Source organism: Danio rerio, chromosome 16 (assembly GCF_052040795.2).
Source record: "Danio rerio strain M-AB ecotype USA chromosome 16, GRCz13ab, whole genome shotgun sequence".
NCBI classification, from domain to species: domain Eukaryota; kingdom Metazoa; phylum Chordata; class Actinopteri; order Cypriniformes; family Danionidae; genus Danio; species Danio rerio.
This window is the reverse complement of record NC_141036.1, coordinates 52,713,382-52,734,922: the sequence shown is the minus strand read 5'-3', so window position 1 is coordinate 52,734,922 and position 21,541 is coordinate 52,713,382. Positions and strand designations below refer to the sequence as shown.

General features: G+C 35.4%; 2 protein-coding genes across 9 annotated transcripts in view; one reads left to right on the top strand and one right to left on the bottom strand.

The window, feature by feature from the left end:
- thsd7ab (thrombospondin, type I, domain containing 7Ab) overlaps positions 1–10,424 on the bottom strand; it is a 279,181-nt gene extending 268,757 nt beyond the window's left edge. For 6 of the 7 annotated variants that reach the window (XR_015510182.1, XR_015510188.1, XM_087284994.1 and 3 more), the window contains exon 1: positions 10,042–10,424. Coding sequence is in view for 5 of the 7 variants with exons in the window: in XM_087284994.1 (XP_087141120.1) it covers positions 10,042–10,174 (133 nt within the window). In the remaining 2 variants the exon portion in view is untranslated. 7 annotated transcript variants of the gene reach the window in all.
- Positions 1–21,541, top strand: part of LOC147840426 (uncharacterized) — a 362,844-nt gene that overhangs the window by 313,651 nt on the left and 27,652 nt on the right. The window lies entirely within an intron of this gene.

Sequence of the window (21,541 nt, the reverse complement as noted above, 5' to 3'; positions counted from 1 at the left end):
GTTTTGTCAGCTTAGTCAACATGTTCAAGTGAATTCAAGTGTTAATCTTTCAATCTCACAAGGAAATATAACTTTTTTAATGTATTGTATAAAAAGCTCCCAAACCTGGTTGTTGGTAGAAGGGATACAGCTGCAGACAGAATTATTTATATTATTTATTAGATTACCCATTAATTGCATTTTATTAACTACTACTCCCCACTGCAACCCTTACAGTAATGTATAAACAGTAATTATAGAGATTATTGTTCATATTATGAATTAAATTACCCATTAAAATGCATTTTCATTGCAGTATCAAAAGATTCATCCTAAATGAAGAGATGTGCATATCCACAGCTGTATCCCTGTACCCAATCCCCCATCCCCCCCATTTTTTTTTTTTTTTTTTGGGGCAAATTGTACTAAAATGTATGAATGACATCTCACAAATTTAACTTAAAATAATGACTAAATTAAAAATGTATGAGCTATAGTGTTTGTGAGAGATTATAGGGACTGCACAATAAAAAATGTCATTGTAATTCTGTAGGATGACAATTAACTTTTTTGAACACCTCTTTTGGCGTAAAGTTTGATGCCAATTTTTCTGTCGACAAGATGCCCACTGAGATGAACTTTGCTTGTTATTTTGATATTCTCTAAAACAGTGGTTCTCAAACTGTGGTACGTGTACCACTAGTGGTACGCAGGCTTCCTTCTAGTGGTACGCTGAGAAATGAAATATGTAATGTACATGCTACACACATTCCAAAATTTATCAAAAATGATGTTTATAATATGTCATATATGACATAAAGCCTATATTTCTGAGGTAATCTGCCATGTAGCTGCTTTACTGGGCCTATTACGCTACTGTATTTCAATACTGCTCATTTTGGTGGTACATGGAGAGACAAATTTTTTTCTGAGGTGGTACTTGATGAAAAAAGTTTGAGAACCACTGCTCTAAAAGTTACAAATTGCCATGATATTGCATTGGTATTGACATATATATTAAAGCTCTATTTAGTGTTTTAGTACAATAACAATAAACTTGAACTTGACACTGATTTGCATTTTTGACGTTTTTACTGGCGTAATTTTAATGTACATTTTTATGTAATTTTTGTCATCAGATGCCCACTGGGATCTTTATTTGATATTTTAATGTATTCAAAAAGTTATTCGATTGAATTGGTATTGACATACTGTATAGCGAAGATCTGAACTGAAGACAACCCTGCATGCTGGCTCTTCATTAACAAGCCCTATTATAGCAGTAACGTGGTGTGAAGTGTGAGCAGCACTGACAGCCCAACTTTGTTCTTGAAGGATTGTGTGATCAGGAGACAAGAGGCGAATCCTGCGTAATCTGGGTAATCTCTGCTCTAAGAGTGGATAAACCCTGCTGAGGCTTGGGCCACACACAAGAGTTCAGTCTGAATTAACTGTTCCTATTGCTTGTGAGAACAGCTAATAAGCTACATTGTGTCATACCATGTGAGATGCATCACATGCAAAAAAATATATAAACAATCAAAGGGCACCTATGATGAAAATCATATTTTAGAAGCTGTTTGGACAGAACTGTGTGTAGGTTTTGTGTGTCCACAGTCATATTGGGGCGATATGAACACAATAAATCTCTTTACTTAAATTTCCTGGCATTAAAATAGGATTCAAATCCCTCCAATTTTGAGGCCCACCACAATGTGACGTAGGAGTGCGGTTTCCTCACCCAGCGAATTAACTGACAGCCGCATATTAACATGTCTCCACAGAAATTCCTATAATCATGTCTACAAGACCGGACGTTTGCAAAGCAACCAGGATTAAAAGATCTGTTGAGCTCTCTGTGATCATCAATCATCATCAAATGTGATCTAGAATGAGTTTTACAAGCTTAAAACCTTTTTAAAACAGTGCATGTTGGTAATGCATTATAGCGATTTTAACATCTTTATCACCACAGCCGCATGTCAGAACTATTATAAAAGAAGACGCTTCAATCCTGGTTTGTGAACGTTAAATCAGATTTATTTTGTAAATCAACATAACGGATATCCATAAAGCAGTATCCTGTATCCTGTCATATTTGCCATGCAAAAACAATGCAAAGTTAAACTGGAGTGTGTTCGCGGTGTTTGTGCGTGAACCTTGTAACGACATTATGCGTGACTCATAATTGCAGAAAGACTTGAATTAACTCAGCAACAAATACATCAAATAATCATTGGGAAGGTTCTTACTGTAGTATTTCTCAACATTACATGAGGTCTGCTTCCTTCAATTCTGTCACTGTGCTGTTCATCTGGCACAGCAGGAGATTGAGGCACACTCTGACAGGCACGTGGGAATGGTGGGCGGTGAGAACTAGCGTTAAAGGCACAGGCCACAAAAACAGCTACTTTGTGTTCAAAGCAGAAAATTACAATATTCTGAAAGTAATAAATAATCTGATGGGTATTTTGAGCTAAACTTTACAGACACATTCTGGAGACACAAAGCCTTCTCTTATATCTTGAAAAGGGGTTAAAATAGGTATAAAATATATAAAATACATGCTCATTGTAGACCGACTAATTATTTAAAACTCAAAAGGAGTAGGCGATATTGACATAAAAACTCTCTCAATGTGATTTATTTTCAATAGTGATAATTAAACAGTATTTTGCTCAGTGTGCTTTAAAGTTGTCGGATCCCAGTTGTATTTCAGATTGCATGAATATTTGGAGAAGCAATCAGTGTATTAATAGTGTAGTAGTGTGTTAATCCACAACGCATCAGGAGGATACACACTGCATGACTTTACTATAAGAAGAACACCCGACAACTTTGTTTGGTCAAAAATACATTTTGCAACCACAATGAAAAAAAAATGATTCATTGGATTTACTTTATTTTTTAAGGTAAGTAGTTGCAAACAATTTATATGGGCAGAATTTAAACAAACAAATTAAATTTAGTAATGTTCAACTTAATCTGTTGGTTTAAATTGTTAAATTGTTTGCAACCACTTAACTAAAAAAAAATTTGTAAATCCAATGAATAATTTTTTTCAGTGCACATCCATGCGAGAAGTGATAAGGAAATAGTGCAAGATCACATGTGACAGAGTTCTTGTGCAAGACTGGAAATGCCTCCCTGCTGTGTCACGGTGGGTGTGATTTTGCCAACTATGATGCAATCCTGAATTAACATCAATATTGATCCTGGAATGTCATTTTTGTTCGAAAATGTAATCCATAACCATTATCATATCTGCCAGCACTCCCATTTTTCCCAGAAGTGTCCCATATTTCAGACCCATCTCCTGCCACTCTTCCGTTTTGTAATTTCTCCCAATAAAATCCCATAATTTCAGCCCCCACCCAGGTCCTCAGGTTTATGTAAGGTCTGTAACACTCCCCGGTTGCCACACAAACATCACCACAAACCAACACCATCAGATCAATCATTCATTAATTTTCTTGTCAGCTTAGTCCCTTTATTAATCCGGGGTCACCACAGTGGAATGAACCGCCAACTTATCCAGCAAATTTTTACGCAGCAGATGCCCTTCCAGCCGCAACCCATCTCTGGGAAACATCCACACACACATTTACACACTACGGACAATTTAGCCTACCCAATTCACCTGTATTGCATGTCTTTGGACTGTGGGGGAAACCGGAGCACCCGGAGGAAACCCACGCGAACGCAGGGAGAACATGCAAACTCCACACAGAAACTGAGCCACTACCTACTGCACCACTGCTTCGCCCACTATCAGATCATGTCTTTGATAAATCGTACTGCATGATATGTACTTGCATGAATGAGCAATGTTTGCCACCAATTTGGAAATTTGACTACAATTTCACAAAACCATGGTGTTATATGTAATGTGTGTATTTATATAGCGCATTTATTATGTATGGCCATACACCCAAAGCACTTCACAATCACGAGGTAGGGTCTCTCAACACCACGATTACCAGTGTGCAGCATCCACTTGGATGATGTAACAGCAGCCACAGGATAACGGCGCCACACTAGCTTTAGAAGGAGTAGGGAGAGCCAATTCGGTGGATGGGGACGATTGGGAGGCCATGATGGGTAAGGGTCGATAAAGGGAATTTGGCCAGGACACCAAGGTCACACCACTACTCTTTTTCATGAAGTGCCATGGGATTTTTAATGATCACAGAGTCAGAACCTCGGTTTAACATCTCATCTGAAAGACGGCACTCACTGACAGTATATCCCCTTCACAAGGGGGAAATAGTGAGTGAAAATACAGGCTAAAATTGTGCATTATGAACTCAGGATTAGGTTAATAAATAAACAAATAACCATTATACTAAAAACACAAGGTTTGGAATCATTTGTGGTTGAGTAAATGGTGAGGAAATTTACTTTTTTGGGTGAACTATCCCTGTAATGATAGCTTCAATAAATCATTCCTTTAAACAGTTCATCAAAACTGGCTGACTCATTTAAAATTAATCAACTGACTCTCTATATTAATGAGTCATTAAATCAATTAGTTCATTCAAAAACCAATTCACTGAGTAAAAAAACATTGTAATTTGAGATCTACAAGATAATCCTCTCTGACTCGGTTTATAAAATTTTGTCCAACATGTTACTCCGTAACATTAACTTCTTGATTGTTGAACTTGGTAAAAATAAAATTATCAATAATAATAAAATAATTAATATCACAATTGCAATCACGTTCATGCTAATATTTGGAATATTTGTGGTTTTAAAAAGTCCTTTTTTTCTTGTTTTTACTATACAAATTAAAGACTAGGAAAATAATTTTTGGAGTATGTTTCAAAAGATAATACCATTTCATATTTAATGAATTATGTACAACTTTATAAAACTATTTCCAACAACATTTCTGTTCCAGTTTCTAAAAAGTCTTAAATAAAAATACTAAATTTATTTATTTATTTATTGATTTTATAAATTAATTAAAACAATGATATTTTTCTGTGAACTTAATTTAACCAAAAGATTACTTTAACAGTTTGATGCTTTAAAAATCCTAAAATAAACCCTATAGGCCTAACAATAACAACACTATTAATCATCTATTAAATAATCTCCAAAGATCTATAAAGAAGCAGAAATTACTTTTTGATACTGATGTGCCGGCCAAACAATACAAATAGAAATATGAGCTACATGTAAATCAGCTCGGAATCAAACTAAACCACACCAGAATGAATGATGTAGTCTTTTCCGGCTGGACAAAAAATCTATTCTTAGCTAAACATCAGAAATAAAAACAGCAGCAAATTCCACCCCCATATATGCAAAAGAGTATTGATCATTTCATAATAACATGGCTCGGATGTTAGAAATGACTCCTAGACCTTCAGTCTCATTTATGGATCAATTAGGAAAGCACAGAACGCTGCTGTTTTTAAGCAGAATCCGCTGTATGTGGTCTTTAAGCTTGGCCGCATAATGACTGTCCTAATGTGCACTGTGAATCTCAGGAAATCACATGGGAAAACATGGCCAGAGCTGTAAGCAGTGCCTTCAGCAAGTGTTGTTTTTCTAACAGAAATAGTACACACACACACACACACTCTCTCTCTCTCTCTCTCTCTCTCTCTCTCACACACACACGCACATGCACACACTAAAGATCTGCTGCTTCAGAGGTATCAAGGGACACTTCACCCAAAAAGGAAAAAATACTGCCATTATTTACACAGCCTCATGTATTGTTGCAGAACTGTACCACTTTGTTTCTTCAGTTTCAGTAGAACATAATAGAAAATGTACTGGGCAGTGTTGCCAGCACAAAAAAGTCCATTCAAGTCATCCCAACGGTCCCAAGTCAATTTAAGTCATCCCAACGGTCCCAGGTCAATTCAAGTCATCCCAACGGTCCCAGGTCAATTAAAGTCATCCCAACTGTCCCAAGTCAATTCAAGTCATCCCAACTGTCCCAAGTCAATTCAAGTCATCCCAACTGTCCCAAGTCAATTCAAGTCATCCCAACGGTCCCAGGTCAATTCAAGTCATCCCAACGGTCCCAGGTCAATTCAAGTCATCCCAACGGTCCCAGGTCAATTAAAGTCATCCCAACTGTCCCAAGTCAATTCAAGTCATCCCAACTGTCCCAAGTCAATTCAAGTCATCCCAACTGTCCCAAGTCAATTCAAGTCATCCCAACGGTCCCAGGTCAATTCAAGTCATCCCAACGGTCCCAGGTCAATTCAAGTCATCCCAACGGTCCCAGGTCAATTAAAGTCATCCCAACTGTCCCAAGTCAATTCAAGTCATCCCAACTGTCCCAAGTCAATTCAAGTCATCCCAACGGTCCCAAGTCAATTCAAGTCATCCCAACGGTCCAAAGTCAATTCAAGTCATCCCAATGGTCCCAAGTCAATTCAAGTCATCCCAATGGTCCCAAGTCAATTCAAGTGATTTGGTAAAATGATATTCATATGGCAATATATATACACTTGAATTCAGAATTATTATTCCCCCCTTTTAAAATATTTCCCAAATGATGTTTAACAGAGCAAGGAAATGTTCACAGTATGTCTGATAATATTTTTTCTTCTGGAGCAAGTCTTATTTGTTTTATTTCGGCTAGAACAAAAGCAGTTTTTAATTTTTTAAAAACCATTTTAAGGTCAAAATTATTAACCCCTTCAAGCAACATTATTTTTTGACAGTCTACAAAACAAACCATCAATTTACAATAACTAGCCTAATTACTCTAACCTGCCTAGTTAACCTAATTAACCTTTAAATGTCACTTTAAGCTGTATAGAAGTATCTTAAAAATGTTCTAGTAAAATATTATTTACTGTCATCATGACAGAGATAAAAGAAATGAGTTAGAGATGAGTTATTAAAACTATTATGCTTAGAAATGTGTTGAAAAAATCTCTCCTTTAAACAAAAATTGGGGGGAAAAATAAACAGGGGGGCTAAAAACTCAGGAGGGCTAATAATTCTGACTTCAACTGTAAATGACAGAGAAACTAAACATTGCGATGTCACTTTTATTCCAATATCGTGCATTCCTAACGTATCACTCCTCTTAATTTCTGACACCATCACTGTTTAACCAAGAACCAACCCAAGGTTACAGTAACCCGAGCAGTCAATTGTGGTCCATAAATATCCTCATTAATTAAGAATCCTCCCCGAGTCAATGCTGGTTTGAGACACATGGGAGCCAGAGCTGAGATCTGCAGCGGTGAAGGGTCAACCCAAGACTTTATATCGATAAAAATGTGGAAAGAGTGCTTCTAATTGGAGTCTGAGGCATGGAGCGATAAGGACAAAATTGCTCCAGTCTACTCCAGGGATATTTGAACATCAAACCCCAGCGTTCAGAGAGCAAACAGAGAGGGAAACGCACAGAGAGCAGCATGCCATTTAATCCAGCTTGCTTATTAGAAATAAAAGCACCGAGCACGCCAGCAATATCGATTGCGACAAGAAAAACACGGCCATTAAGAATCACTTAAAGAATTGCGTGTAGGTTTTACCCGTCGTTTCGAGGAACGCAGCATGATTCGCTTCTAGAGCACTTGTGTTTCCGGGCCCGTGATATGAGCATCTCCATCATGGGAGGTTATCAGCCCTAGACAGCAGATTTATTGCTCTTCTGTGAAGCCAATAAACAGCGGAGATGTGAGCCAATTCCCCACACGTTGAAGCCGGAGCTCTTTCTACAGTCAGATTCATTATGCATACAGTACATCGTACGTCAAAAGTAAATTTCCCTCCCCTTGAGCGCTCGAGAAATGGCAATAACACTATCGCGCTATCGCAGTCAAAACGGCACACTATCCTGCATCTGCCTGACTCTCAGCATTTCCACCAGATGTTTTGGCGATGAAGTGAGCCAATGATCTGCAATTACTGTGACCTACAGGAGAGAGATATGTAGGTTAAGTTTGCCTGCCGCTCCGCTTCTCTGCATGAATGTCCCAGGGATGTTTTCACAATATAAATCCCAGCAGCTCCTTTAATCTCCTTACGCGGTTACATCCTCTTTAAAAATTCACTAACATAGTTACAACCGCACACTGACTCAGGACAGCGCTCTGGCCAATAGGAAAACGCAAAACTGCTTATTTAGAAGAGCACGCCTTGATTTGAATGCTTTGGGTCAGTTGTATGGATGATCTTCTAGTTGGCATCTTGGTTTATTTAATCAGTATTTAATCAGTACAATGCTAGATTCTCATTTCTGTTCTCCAAAATGATCAAATTAGTGATATTTGTAGTTCTGAAATCAATTTATATATTTTAGTTTAAACAATTTGTGTCCACTTATATTTTGTTTGTGATTATTAATGTGTGAGAATTAGGTAATGAAGTGTCTTACTACCAATAATTCATTTTACAAAGAGGGGCAGTTAAAGGGATAGTTCACTCAAATGTTTAACCTTTACTTGTTCCACACAAAAAAATTATACTTTGAAGAATGCTGTAAACCCATAACCTCTGACAAAAAACAATAGATTTTTTGAAGAATGTTGGAAACCTGTAACCATTGACTAAAAAATATAGATATTTTGAAAAATGTTGAAACATAATCCTTGCTAAAGAAAATTTATATTTTGAAGAATGTTGGAAACCAGTATTCATTCACTGAAAAATAGATAGTTTGAAGAATGTTGAAAACCTGTAATCATTGACTAAAAAATAGATAGTATGAAGAATGTTGGAAACCTGTAACCATTGACTAAAAAATAGATAGTTTGAAGAATGTTGAAAACCTGCAATCATTGACTAAAATATAGATAGTTTGAAGAATGTTGAAAACCTTTAATCATTGACTAAAATATAGATAGTATGAAGAATGTTGAAAATCTTTAATCATTGACTAAAAATACAGATAGTTTGAAGAATGTTGAAAACCTTTAATCATTGACTAAAATATAGTTTGAAGAAGGTTAAAAACCTGTAATCATTGACTAAAATATAGATATTTTAATTGTTTGTTGGAAACCTGTAAACATTGATTAAAAAAGATATAGTTTGAAGAATGTTGAAAACCTGCAATCATTGACTAAAAAAATACATGTTTTGAAGAATATTGAAAACCTGCAATCATTGAGAAAAAATATATATATTTTGAACATTGGAAACCTGTAACTACTAAAAAAATTGATATTTTGTAGAACGTTGGAAACCAGTAATTATTCACTGAAAAGTAAATAGTTTGAAGAATGTTAAAAAAACTGTAATCATTGACTTTAAAAAAAGGTAGTATGAAGAATGATGAAAACCTGCAATCGGTGACTAAAAATAGATATTTTGAAGAATGTTGGAAATCCGTAACCATTGACTTCCATATCAAGAAAAACAAATAATATGTAAGTCAATGGTTACAGGTTTAAAACATTCTTCAAAATATCTATTTGTATGTATTCAACAGAAGAAATAAACTGAAACTGGTCTGAAACCAGTAAATTGTGAGTAAATATTGACAGATTTTTAATTTTTGGGTGAACTATCCCTTTAAGTAAACTGCTATTACAACAATATAGACAGCAATTACTGATTATAATGTTTTGAAATGCATGCATACACGTATATGTATATTTAAAATAACATATATAATATTTTTTTCCATTTTTACTTTTTAAATATTTGTGCATAGAAGATGTGATTGCAAAACAAGCCAGGCATTGCAATCAAATCTCGAATAACTTCCATCGCTTTTCATCTCGCAGCTCCTTCCATTTGTCAGATTGCATTACAATAATAATACGGCTGTTATCTAGCACAAGAAATCGAACAATCGGCTTGGGAAAAGAGGGAGACAGCCTACTGTGCAGAAACGGGGACACGTTCTCCACTGTGCAGACTTTGAGAATCAGAAATTAGGATGATGAGAAATAATTCACACGCTCTCTCCGCAGATCTGTTTTGAAGTGCACACAGAAAAGACCTCGACTTCTTGTTTTGATCATAAAACAACAGAAAAATCGCAATGCAACTTTCAAACAACCAGCGGGACATCTAAAAAAAAAAACCTTCCCCATCCATCAAAGTACTAGAAATAGCCAAAACGTGTACCTGTTTCCCAGAAGTACAGCGACTTCCCATCTCCCGTGGTTTGGGAGCAAGCGGTCCAGATTCCACAGAGCAGATAAAATAACCTCCACAAACACAGGAACGCTGTCCTTGCACCCCTAACCCCAAGTCCCATGGCTCCCCAGAGTCGGGTAAAATCCACCGGCTCCAGATGAAAAGAAACCCCAGACGAGAGCAGAGAAGGAACTTGAAGGAGTTTGCAAGCGTCTTCAGGTAGTGCCCCCCCAAAGGAATGCTGCGTGTGTTGGATCTCCTCGTCTTCTGCTCCTCGTTTTAATTGGAGCGAGAAGGAAAATGTTCTTGCTGAACAATAGAGAGCGGCAGGCAGTGCTGCTACTGCTGTCCTCTGCCTACTGCAGCTGACTGACGCCGCATCTCCCCTCCCTCTCTCTCTCTAACTCTCTCTCTCTCTCAGTCGCTCGCTCGCTCTCCAGCTTAGGGCACAAGGACGCTCCTTCGCCATGCTCCTGTGACGCTAAAGAAGACAAGATAAGAGGCGAGTGCTGTCGCTAAGGGAGGGAGGGAGGGAGATTTATGAACTGCACATTGCACATTCACTGTGTCCTCGTATTAAGGAACTGGAGTTGAATGAAGCTGAGCAAATGATGAAAATGGAGCATTTAGGATTCTCTTGAGATGTGTCGAGGAGGTCAAAATGCGAACAATGCACGATGAAGAAAGTGGCATGTCCAACTAAATGCTCAAGAAGCAAATTCTGGATAGGCTTGTGTATGCACAGATCTATTTTGGTGCATATTTTGGTGAAATAAAAAGTTTGATTGTGATTTGTCTTCAAAATGCAAAACTTGCTATGCATTTTGAGCTATTAACAATGGAGTCTGTACAATTGGTTTATGCATGTGCAACGTAAATTCCCAGCAAGCATGTTTTGTTTTCAAAAGATGTCTAATAGATGTGTAATAATAATAATAATAATAATAATAATAATAATAATAATAATAATAATAATAATAATAATAATAATGCATTTTATTTAAAGGCGCCTTTCATGACAATCAAGTTCACCGTACAGGACAGCTAGAACAATCAATTAAAATAAAAACACAATAAAAAGTGAAAGATCTGCTCCCCATGGTGACAAGGTGGACAGAGGGAACAGTGAGGTGAATGGAAGAAGAAGACCTGAGTGTTCGAGAAGGTGGGGCAATATGAACAACATTAGCAAGGTATGGAGGAGCAAGATTGTGGATGGCTTTTAAAGTGAGAAGAAGTATTTTATAAATGATTCTGAAAAGGATGGGAAGCCAGTGAAGCTGTTGTAGAATGGGTGTGATGTGACAGAGGGAGTTTTTGTGATAATGCGGGCTGCAGCGTTTTGTACCAGTTGTAATTTATGAAGAGTTTTTTAGGGAGGCCAAACAGAAGGAAATTACAGTAATCTAACAGGATGTGACTAAACTATGAACAAGAATGGCAGCTGACGATTTATATTTCGAAGGTGGAAATAGGTGGACCGGGCGACATTATTAACATGTGCACTGAATGAAAGGGTGCTGTCGAAGATGACCCCCAGACTCTTAACCTGAGGGGAGGGGGTAATGATAGAATCATCTGTTGCAATGGAAAAGCTATGTGATTTATTTAAAGTGGATTGTGTACCTATAAGGATAAGTAATAGACATCTAAACATTGTTGTCTTGGCTAAAACAAATATAAGTTTGGGCTGTCAGTGAAAATGTAATAGACATCACCTTATTTTAGTTTCATCTGTGTCTGTCTCTATCACTGACTGCTGTTTATCTGAAATAACGCATGAGAAACAGACTAGCGTGCCAGAACGGTGGATTGGAAGAAGCAGCTCATTTGCATTTAAAGCACAGGCAACAAAAACAGCTACATTATGCTCAGACACCGAAATGGGCAGATTCTACATTATATAATAATAATAATAATATAATAATAATCATAATAATAATAATCAGATTTGTATTTTGAGCTGAAACTTTACAGACACATTCTGCAGACACCAAAGTCCTTTTACATCTTGTAAAAGGGGGTAAACAAGATGCCCTTCAATGTGTTCCAGGATGTTTTATGAACAATGTGCAGGTTATTTTAGTAATATTAAACATTTGTTTGCCATATTTCTCTTTAAAATGCAGTACTTGATTTGCATCATCTAATATTTTTGTTCATAATACCAAGGTGCACTGTAAAATTAGTTGATGCATTTGCAATGTAAATTGCATCATTTTTGCGAATTAGATTGGAATAGTTTTTTGAGAATCACCTGAGCTGTAATTTCCATATCTACAAATATAGCAGAGAACCAATAAAACCAAAGGATTTTACTCTAATATGCATCACTTTAAGAAAGCAATGTAAATTCCCAGCAAGCATTTTTTGTTTTTAAAAGATATCTAATAGACGTCTAAACATTGTCTTCTTGGCTAAAACAAGGCTAAATTTTGTCTGTCAGAGAAAACAGTTTCATCCGTTTCTGTCTCTATCACTGACGGCTGTTTATCTGACATAACGCATGAGAAACAGACTTGCGTGCCAGAACGGTGGATTGAAAGAAGCAGCTCATTTGCATTTAAAGCCACAAGCTACAAAAACAGCTACATTGTCCTCAGACACCAAAATGGGCAGATTCTACATTGTTTAATAAATAATCTGATGGGTATTTTGAGCAGAAACTTTACAGAAACATTCTGGAGACACCAGAGGCTTATCTTACAACTTGTAAAAGGGGTCAAATAGGTGCCCTTTAATGTGTTTCTGGTTGTTTTATGAACAATGTACAGGTTATTTTGGTGAAAAAGTTTTGTTTGCAATTTTTTTTTGTTTGTTTTTCAAAATGCAATACTTGATTTGCATATACTATTATTTTTGTTTACAACACCAAGGTGGACTTTAAACTTAATTAATGCAATTGCAATATAAATTATATCATCTTTGCGCACATGGATTGGAATAAAATAGTTTTTTGAGAATCACCCGAGCTGTAATTTGCCTTTGGAAAAATATACCAAAGAACCAATTAAAACGAAATAATTTCACTCTGAAATGCATCACATTAAGGAAGCAAATGGGTTAAACATAGTCGTTTTATGCATTTTACAAATGAGAGAAGAAAATAATAAATGCAGTATTAATGAAAGATTACAGATGTTCTAAGATAAAACTAAGCTAAAAGCATAAAACCAAAACTGAAATGATTCTTAGGCCCAACCCCAATTCTATGTTTGTACCCCTACCTCGTCTTCTTCCTCCTGGCCCTTGAAACAGAGTGTGAAGGGTAAGGGCTTCAAAATTTACCCCTAAGAAATGGGACAGCACTATAACACCTGTACACGTCATCATATGTCATCACAATCTCTTACTTTATAAGAGATCAATGATCGCGAATGCTGTAGTGATACCAGTTGTGTTATTGTTTTATATTTATTTTCAAGAAATCACTGAAAGCAACGATATTATGTTATCATAAGGATATAATGTGGCAATAAGATATTTACCGGCAATACTGTGCATTTATTGACCATATTCATCTAAGTAAACACAAGAAGACAACATCAGCATTATACCAGACACTGTAAAAAGCTCATTCCCAGCCACTAGACTTCTCTGACAGGGTATTCGAGTGTCATCAAGTGACAGAATGTTATGGGACTGCTATGCAGGAGTTATTTTTAGGAATCGAGTTAGAGAAATTTAGCGTTTTTTATTTTTTATTTTTTATTTTTTATTTTGGTGGTTTTTTTTTTAAAACATGACTATAAAACATGAACGCAGTTATGAATATGTTAAAACATATGCTTGTTTGTTGTAAAAATTCGTAATAATGACAAAAAAAAAAAAAAAAAAAAAAACACCGGGTGCAGCTATCCTGCCATTGTGGCTGATGTATTCTGGGAAATTTTCTTACCCCTTGGTTTTGAGTGTGGCCCTGAAAAATCTCCGTTTGAAGGGGTATCTACCCCTTCCCCACAGCCCTACGCCTTCAAGCTAACGAGAATTGGGACACTCCTAAGGGAAAGGGCTAAGGGGTAGAATTGGGATTGGGCCTTAATCTTTTCCGGGATATTTTATGAACAATGTAGCGATTATTTTGGTGTCATGCTTATTTTGCCAATCACACAATTGGCCAAATACAGAAAAAGAAAAGATTTACACAATTAAAAATGAGTCATAAACTGTAAAATGCGGTTGCCTGCATTTCATACCTTAAAGGTCAATTTCTATAGATAATAATGAATTTATATTGATTGGGGTGATTTTATAAGGGTCTGAATCATGTATAAAAATAATAAACAAATTGCAAGCAAGAATAATTACAATAGAGTAAAGAAAAAGTCAATTAAACAGTGCTTTTAAACAGAGTCAAATAGTACTGTATAGTCTTCATTTTAATAATAATTCAGTCAAATTATTCTTCATTAGAGAATGCTTTACCCTCTCTTGAAATGCCTTTATAACACATACAAGTAAATGTAAGGTTAATGACTCCACAATTCTTATGGATTCTCAATTCAATTAAATTCAACTCATTGCATATCCTACGATTGCGGACACAAACATTGCGATATCGATACTGAAACAACATATTGTGCAGCCCTAATTCCAATGGGATGCAGAATTGTTCTTCAAATGTTTCCAATGTTTAAATACTAAAGCACATTTTCAAATTCTATATGGTTTTCAGAATATTTTAAACCATGCCAGCAAATACCATTACGAAATGACTGACCACACAGTCGTACTATAACCAGCATACTAGATTCTCAGTACTCGATACTCAATCGCATTCTGAGTACACCGTCAGTTAACAGATTGTGATGTCATTCCGCCAGCAGAGATCACTAAAGCTTAATGACCGTCTTGTTAATCCACTTTCCTAAGCTCAATAGATCAGGTCGTGATCTTGAGTGGCAAATACGGGCATGAGAGCGGACTAGACATCAGCGTGTGAGACTCAGGAGTCAAGACACTTTCACACTAATACTTCAGACTCTGAATGACACCAGAGTTCGCTTTGTATTGGTTGTCACTTGAACTTGGGTATAAACCAATGCATTTCGGTGGAAAAGCATGCAGGAAGCTTGATTACAGGGAAAGTTACATAATATATCAAGACACTGTTTTTAGATGCTCAGTTCTAAATCTAGACCAATCATATACTGTGTGTGCTGCTGAAAAAAATTATTGAACAACAAAAGTAACAAACTAGTCTTAATGTGCTATCACAGCTGTAGATTGACTGTTTTGTTCAAAAACATGGATTCAAATTGTTGCAATGTGCATTTTTATTCCTGGTGTGGTTCGCTTTCACATGGCAAAGTTTCTAAACACACCAAAATAGTTAAAACAAGTCACATGCAAGTAAACTCTCCTCACATTAGTCTTAGAGTTGCAGGGTTTATTTTGCAGAGTCCCCCAAAATTACACTCAGCTGTCATACCTCGTTGTTTTAATCTATGATGATAAGAAATAAGATATAAGCAAAAAGGTGCACTTAAATTTTGACACCCACTAACATCGTCACCAGGGGCGCCTGGAGGATTTTATCCTCCACAAGTCCAGCAACGTCCCTCCCCCTTCCAATGGCTGTTATTTTAGTATTTAAACATTAAATAACGAATGCATACAGTGAAATAAAAACTAATATTTTTTTTTACAATTTAGAAATTGTATTCTTATGATTTTATTTTTGTTATTTTAAATATTTTATTGACAAATTCCTGCTTGACATTTTAGAAATGGTTTGCGTAGCTACCCAGTATGTATTAAAGATCACAGATAATTAAAAACAAACAAACACTGAAACATATTACAATGTCCAACTTATATTTAACTGAATCATTTTTTAATTGCTTTTTTTTATTAAACATATTATTATTATTATTATTATTATTATTATTATGATTATTATTATTATGATTATTATTATTATCGTTATTATAATTTAAGTAAAAGCAATAGCAACATTTAAGAATCCATATTTATTTTATTAATTCGTCAATTTAACTTGCTTATTTGTGCATATATAGGCTATAATTTAAATCATACAACAGAACCTTGGACAGATACAGTGCCATTAAAGCTTTCAAACTAAATTCTATAAAAAAGTAAAGAAAGATTTGACTTTCTCCGGAGACATCCTACTACAACACGCCGTAACCGTCCTTCAGGTATAGCACCAGCATTACATTACAAAACAAGTGACTGAAGTGCAGTTATTTCCTCGTTGTTCAAAGAGTCTGCAAGTTTGTGTTTCATGGGATGTAGCTATAGGATTGTGTAGACATCGATGATGTTAAGCGTATCTTTATTGGATGCGCAACAGGAAAAAAGTTTTTCAGCAGCGGATGTAGATGTTGGTAAAGTTCTCTCCCGGATCAGAGCGAGTTTTGTACCACCAAATGCAGCGCTGCAAACTCAAATTCAGTCAGGCAAAGTAAAGGTCTCATTGCCCATAATTAGATTTTAATGATACATATTCTCTGATAAACTCACCTTAAATATAATGATTATAGGAATTCAATAATAAATATTCTCTGATAAACTCACCTTAAATATAATGATTATAGGAATTCAATAATAAATATTCTCTGATAAACTCACCTTAAATATAATGATTATAATAATTCAATAATAAATATTCTCTGATAAACTCACCTTTAATATAATTATTATAAGAATTCAATAATAAATATTCTCTGATAAACTCACCTTTAATATAATTATTATAAGAATTTAATAATAAATGTTCTCTGATAAACTCACCTTTAATATAATTATTATAAGTATTTAAAAATAAATATTCTCTGATAAACTCACCTTTAATATAATTATTATAAGTATTTAAAAATAAATATTCGCTGATAAACTCACCTTTAATATAATTATTATAAGAATTTAAAAATAAATATTCGCTGATAAACTCACCTTTAATATAATTATTATAAGAATTTAAAAATAAATATTCGCTGATAAACTCACCTTTAATATAATTATTATAAGAATTTAAAAATTAATATTCGCTGATAAACTCACCTTTAATATAATTATTATAAGAATTTAATAATAAATATTCTCTGATAAACTCATCTTAAATATAATTATAAGAATTCAATAATAAATATTCTCTGATAAACTCATCTTTAATATAATTATTATAAGAATTTAAAAATAAATATTCGCTGATAAACTCACCTTTAATATAATTATCATAAGAATTTAATAATAAATATTCTCTGATAAACTCACCTTTAATATAATTATTATAAGAATTTAAAAATAAATATTCGCTGATAAATTCACCTTTAATATAATTATTATAAGAATTTAATAATAAATATTCTCTGATAAACTCATCTTAAATATAATTATAAGAATTTAATAATAAATATTCTCTGATAAACTCATCTTAAATATAATTGTAAGAATTTAATAATAAATATTCCCTGATAAACTCACCTTAAATATAATTATTATAAGAATTAATTAATAAATATTCTCTGATAAACTCATCTTAAATATATTGATTATAAAAATGTATTAATAAATATTCTCTGATAAACTCACCTTAAATACAACAGCTGCTTGATCATGGGACACATTAACTCCTGCCAATTACCTAGAAACAGAAAAAGACCCAAATATATTAGCTGTCACTTATCCAAGCCATATTTTATTTACAAGGAAATAATAATCAGATCATCATTTAGGAGTGAGCTATTCCTCTGAATACATTGATCAGAAGAGCTACGCTTAAAGGAACAGTTCACCCAAAAATTAGAATTCTGTCATTTATTTACTTGTTTAGAACCTGTTTGAGTTTCTTTATTCTGTTGAACACAACATTTGGCTACTTTTTTTTTATTCTGGTTGCTGGGACTCATTGACCTCCACAGTAATTTATGGAACTATGCAAGTTAATGTATACCAGCTTCCAACATTAGCTATGTTTCCATCCAAAAATGCGAATTAACTTTATGCGCAAAACTGGAATATCGCATAAAGACCTGCGAATAAAGCTGTTTCCATCCAACGAGTCAAAGCGAACAAAATAGTTTCTACCTAACTAGCGGCAAATATCAACAGTAAAAATGGAATTTGCTGCAGTAGGTGAAACTGCGTGAGTGTTTTCTTTATTTAATAAATGACTTGCGCCTTAGAAGGCAATCCTGACAAGCAGTGAACGCGCGGTGGCGTTTGAAGATGTGATACGCGGACCACAGACGCTCTTGATTCTGGAGGTCATTAATAATATAACAACACTAATATTAAAAAGGTTCAGGCATTTTAGAATGACTAAAACAACATTTCAGATGTTGTACAGTGTGCTCAGCCTGCTGGTTTGTCCATTCACACACATTTTTATCATCACATGATCTCTTATAACAAAATCACATGACCTTTTTTAATGTGCATACTGAAATTTGTGAGATAAAAGTGTTTTAAGTGCTGGCCATGCCCACTCCTGCCCTTTGCTCGCAGAGCTCCACGCCCATTATGATGCATCTTTTGAAAAAAGAACTAAATGCACAATACAGTATGTTACATTTACACTACATCTTTTAATGGCTACTTCCAGCAGGATAACACACCATGTCAAAGCGCGAATCATTTCAGACTGGTTTCTTGAACATGACAATGAGTTCACTGTACTCAAATGGCCTCCTCGTTCACCAGGTCTCAATCCAATAGAGCACCTTTGGGATGTGGTGGAACAGGAGATTTGCATCATGGATGTGCAGCTGACAAATCTGCAGCAACTGCGTGATGCTATCATGTCAATATGGACCAAAATCTCTGAGGAATATTTTCCATACCTTGTTGAATCTATGCCATGAAGGATTAAGGCAGTTCTGAAGGCAAAAGTGGGTCCAACTGGGTACTAGTAAGGTGTACCTAATAAAGTGGCCGGTGGGTATATAATCGCATAACAACAAAATAAAGCAATGTTCGATTTTTCCAAAATCATTCAGCCCTAGTTCCGATGCTAGAATATTATCCAAGAAGCTGTGCAGAACTAAAAAAGTGCCACATAAAGTAGCTCATTCATTAAAAATGTGTCTGGAAGTCAAAACCAGGGCAGGGGTTGGTCTTTTTTTTTATGAATGACAGTTGAACCCAGCAGGAGATCTTACTCTTCCACTCTAGTGGTTAGACAGGCCGTGAGTGAAGCCGCTCAAGCAGAAGCTGCCCCGGTCAGTGCTAATGTTCACTCAACACTGCAGTCAACCTGTGCCTGAGTGGCAGCAAATCACACAGCCTGTGCCAGCATGGGGATGGACCGCACTAATCACTTTGTTAGAGAGTTTAGCCGTTGGTTGTATTTAAAGGAGATTGCGGTGTGTTTGTCACGAGCAATCAATCAATCGGGTCTTATTTCTAGACTCAAGGACAATTAGAACTAAAAAAGAATAATTAAAATGCATCACAATAACAAGTGCAATGTTTCCGCACACATTTTCATGCAAATTTTGAAATATCGCACAAAAACATTGAAACATGCATGAACTCTGAGAATGAAAATAATTTTTGCTGCTTGTTCACACTGCTTAATTTTAATGAGCTGAAACTGATTTTGAGACAACTAAATTTTTTTATGTTCAATCCATATAAATGCTAATAGTGAACTTAAAGGTGCAGCAGGTGATCTGGGTTTGTGTACCATCCGTTTATTTGATTATTCCTTTTATTATGGAAAATGAAACATCAGAAAAAGCATCAAATAAGCAAAATGACGCTATTTACTGATGTTTTGTTGTTAAACTAAATAAAAATACATATACATTTACTTTAATCAGTACTATTGGAATGTGAAGAGGCTTTCAACCAGCACAACAAAAAATACTTCTGAAGACAATCACCTACTGCACATTTAATTGATTTGTGTTGGTACAACATGAATTAATTGTGTGGAACAGTTTAATTAATTGTGTGGAATAGTTATTCGGTAAAAAAACATGCTTAAACTGTGATGGAGAAAGCAAATGAAATCCTGCTTACATAACAAAACAAAAAAACCTCACGTGACTCAGTCGATCAAATGATTGGATTAAACATTGGATATTAAAATCTCACTGCACACCATCTAAAATATTGTTACTCTGAATTACCTGTCATCAGAATGATTTGGTATAATTATATGCCAGAACGGTCTCATAAAATGATGTTAACAATCATCAGGTATAGAATGCAAGATTATGTGGCACCATTTTGTTACTGCAATCCCTATAGAGCAAGTAGTTTATCATAAGGAGAAAAGAAGACAAAAGCTTTCCCAGATGCAATGTTTCGCTACTTTATTGCTAGGGCTTTGCATCACTTTCCGGAAAGGGAAGATTATGTTCACTTGAACACATGGGATGGAAACTGTGGTTTATTTGACAATGTTTTAAAAGAGATTGCAATTTTGCATACACATAAAATTCACAACTTTGGACAGAAACATGTAATTTCAATTAGGCAAAAACAACAAATGCTACTTTAAATGCACCTACTGTATTACAAAGACATCAGTGCATAATGAACTGCATTCTTTTTTTTATGGATTTGCTTTGTTTCTACATTTGTGCTCCAGTTTAATCCACTTTTTAAGAGTCATGAAGTAAATCTTTCTAATTTTTGCAAAAACAGATTTATTTTTTAAAAAAGTTCTTGATTTGAATTAAGGCTGATTTATACTTCTGCATCAAGCGCACGTGTATGGTCCGGCACAGCCTTCAGTTGCATAGACCTCAACATAGCTGACAAAAACCTCACAAAATATGTAACTACACATCGCATCGACACGTAGCGCAAGCTCTGTGATTGGTCGGCTTGGTATCGCTGACGAGTGTAGGCGGTGCTGATAGCTGCAAGCCAGATGGAGTGAGTGCTTACAAGTGTTGAGTCCCATGTAGGAGCCCTAGATGTTTTGTGTTCACCTTATGGTTAATGTTGTTGCACTTCCACTGGTTCCCGCCTCTGAATGAGAGAGTTTGAGCTACTTTTACATTAAGGTAGCATTCAGAAAAAACAAAACACCTGTGAAGAAGCACAATATAGAGGAACATAACATACATAACCTACTGCCAGCTAGCATTCCGGAAGTGAAAAGCCTTAGGGCTGGTTTATACTTCTGCATTAAGTGATTGGACCCACAGCACCTGTCTTGCGCATAGTCGCGCATTATACTTCTGTGTTCTGTTTGTGTTGCTCCGCAATAATATTTCCTTAGGTTTTAATGTTCCTCTCTGTCGTGGTTCTTTATAGCTGTTTTGTTTTTTCTAAACGCTACCTTATGGGCCGTTTGCACTGAGTGGTATGGTATGGTTCAGTTTGGTACGGTTTTATGGCCGTTTCCACTGTCAAAAGGCGTACCGAACCAAACTGTAACCAAACCACTTTTTCGGCACCCTTTCTTGTGTTACCAAACACAAGAAAGTGCACCACAAGGCGGAGCTAGACACGCAGCTGAACGCTATAAGTTTACAGAGAAAAGTCATTCGCTTACACAACAAGC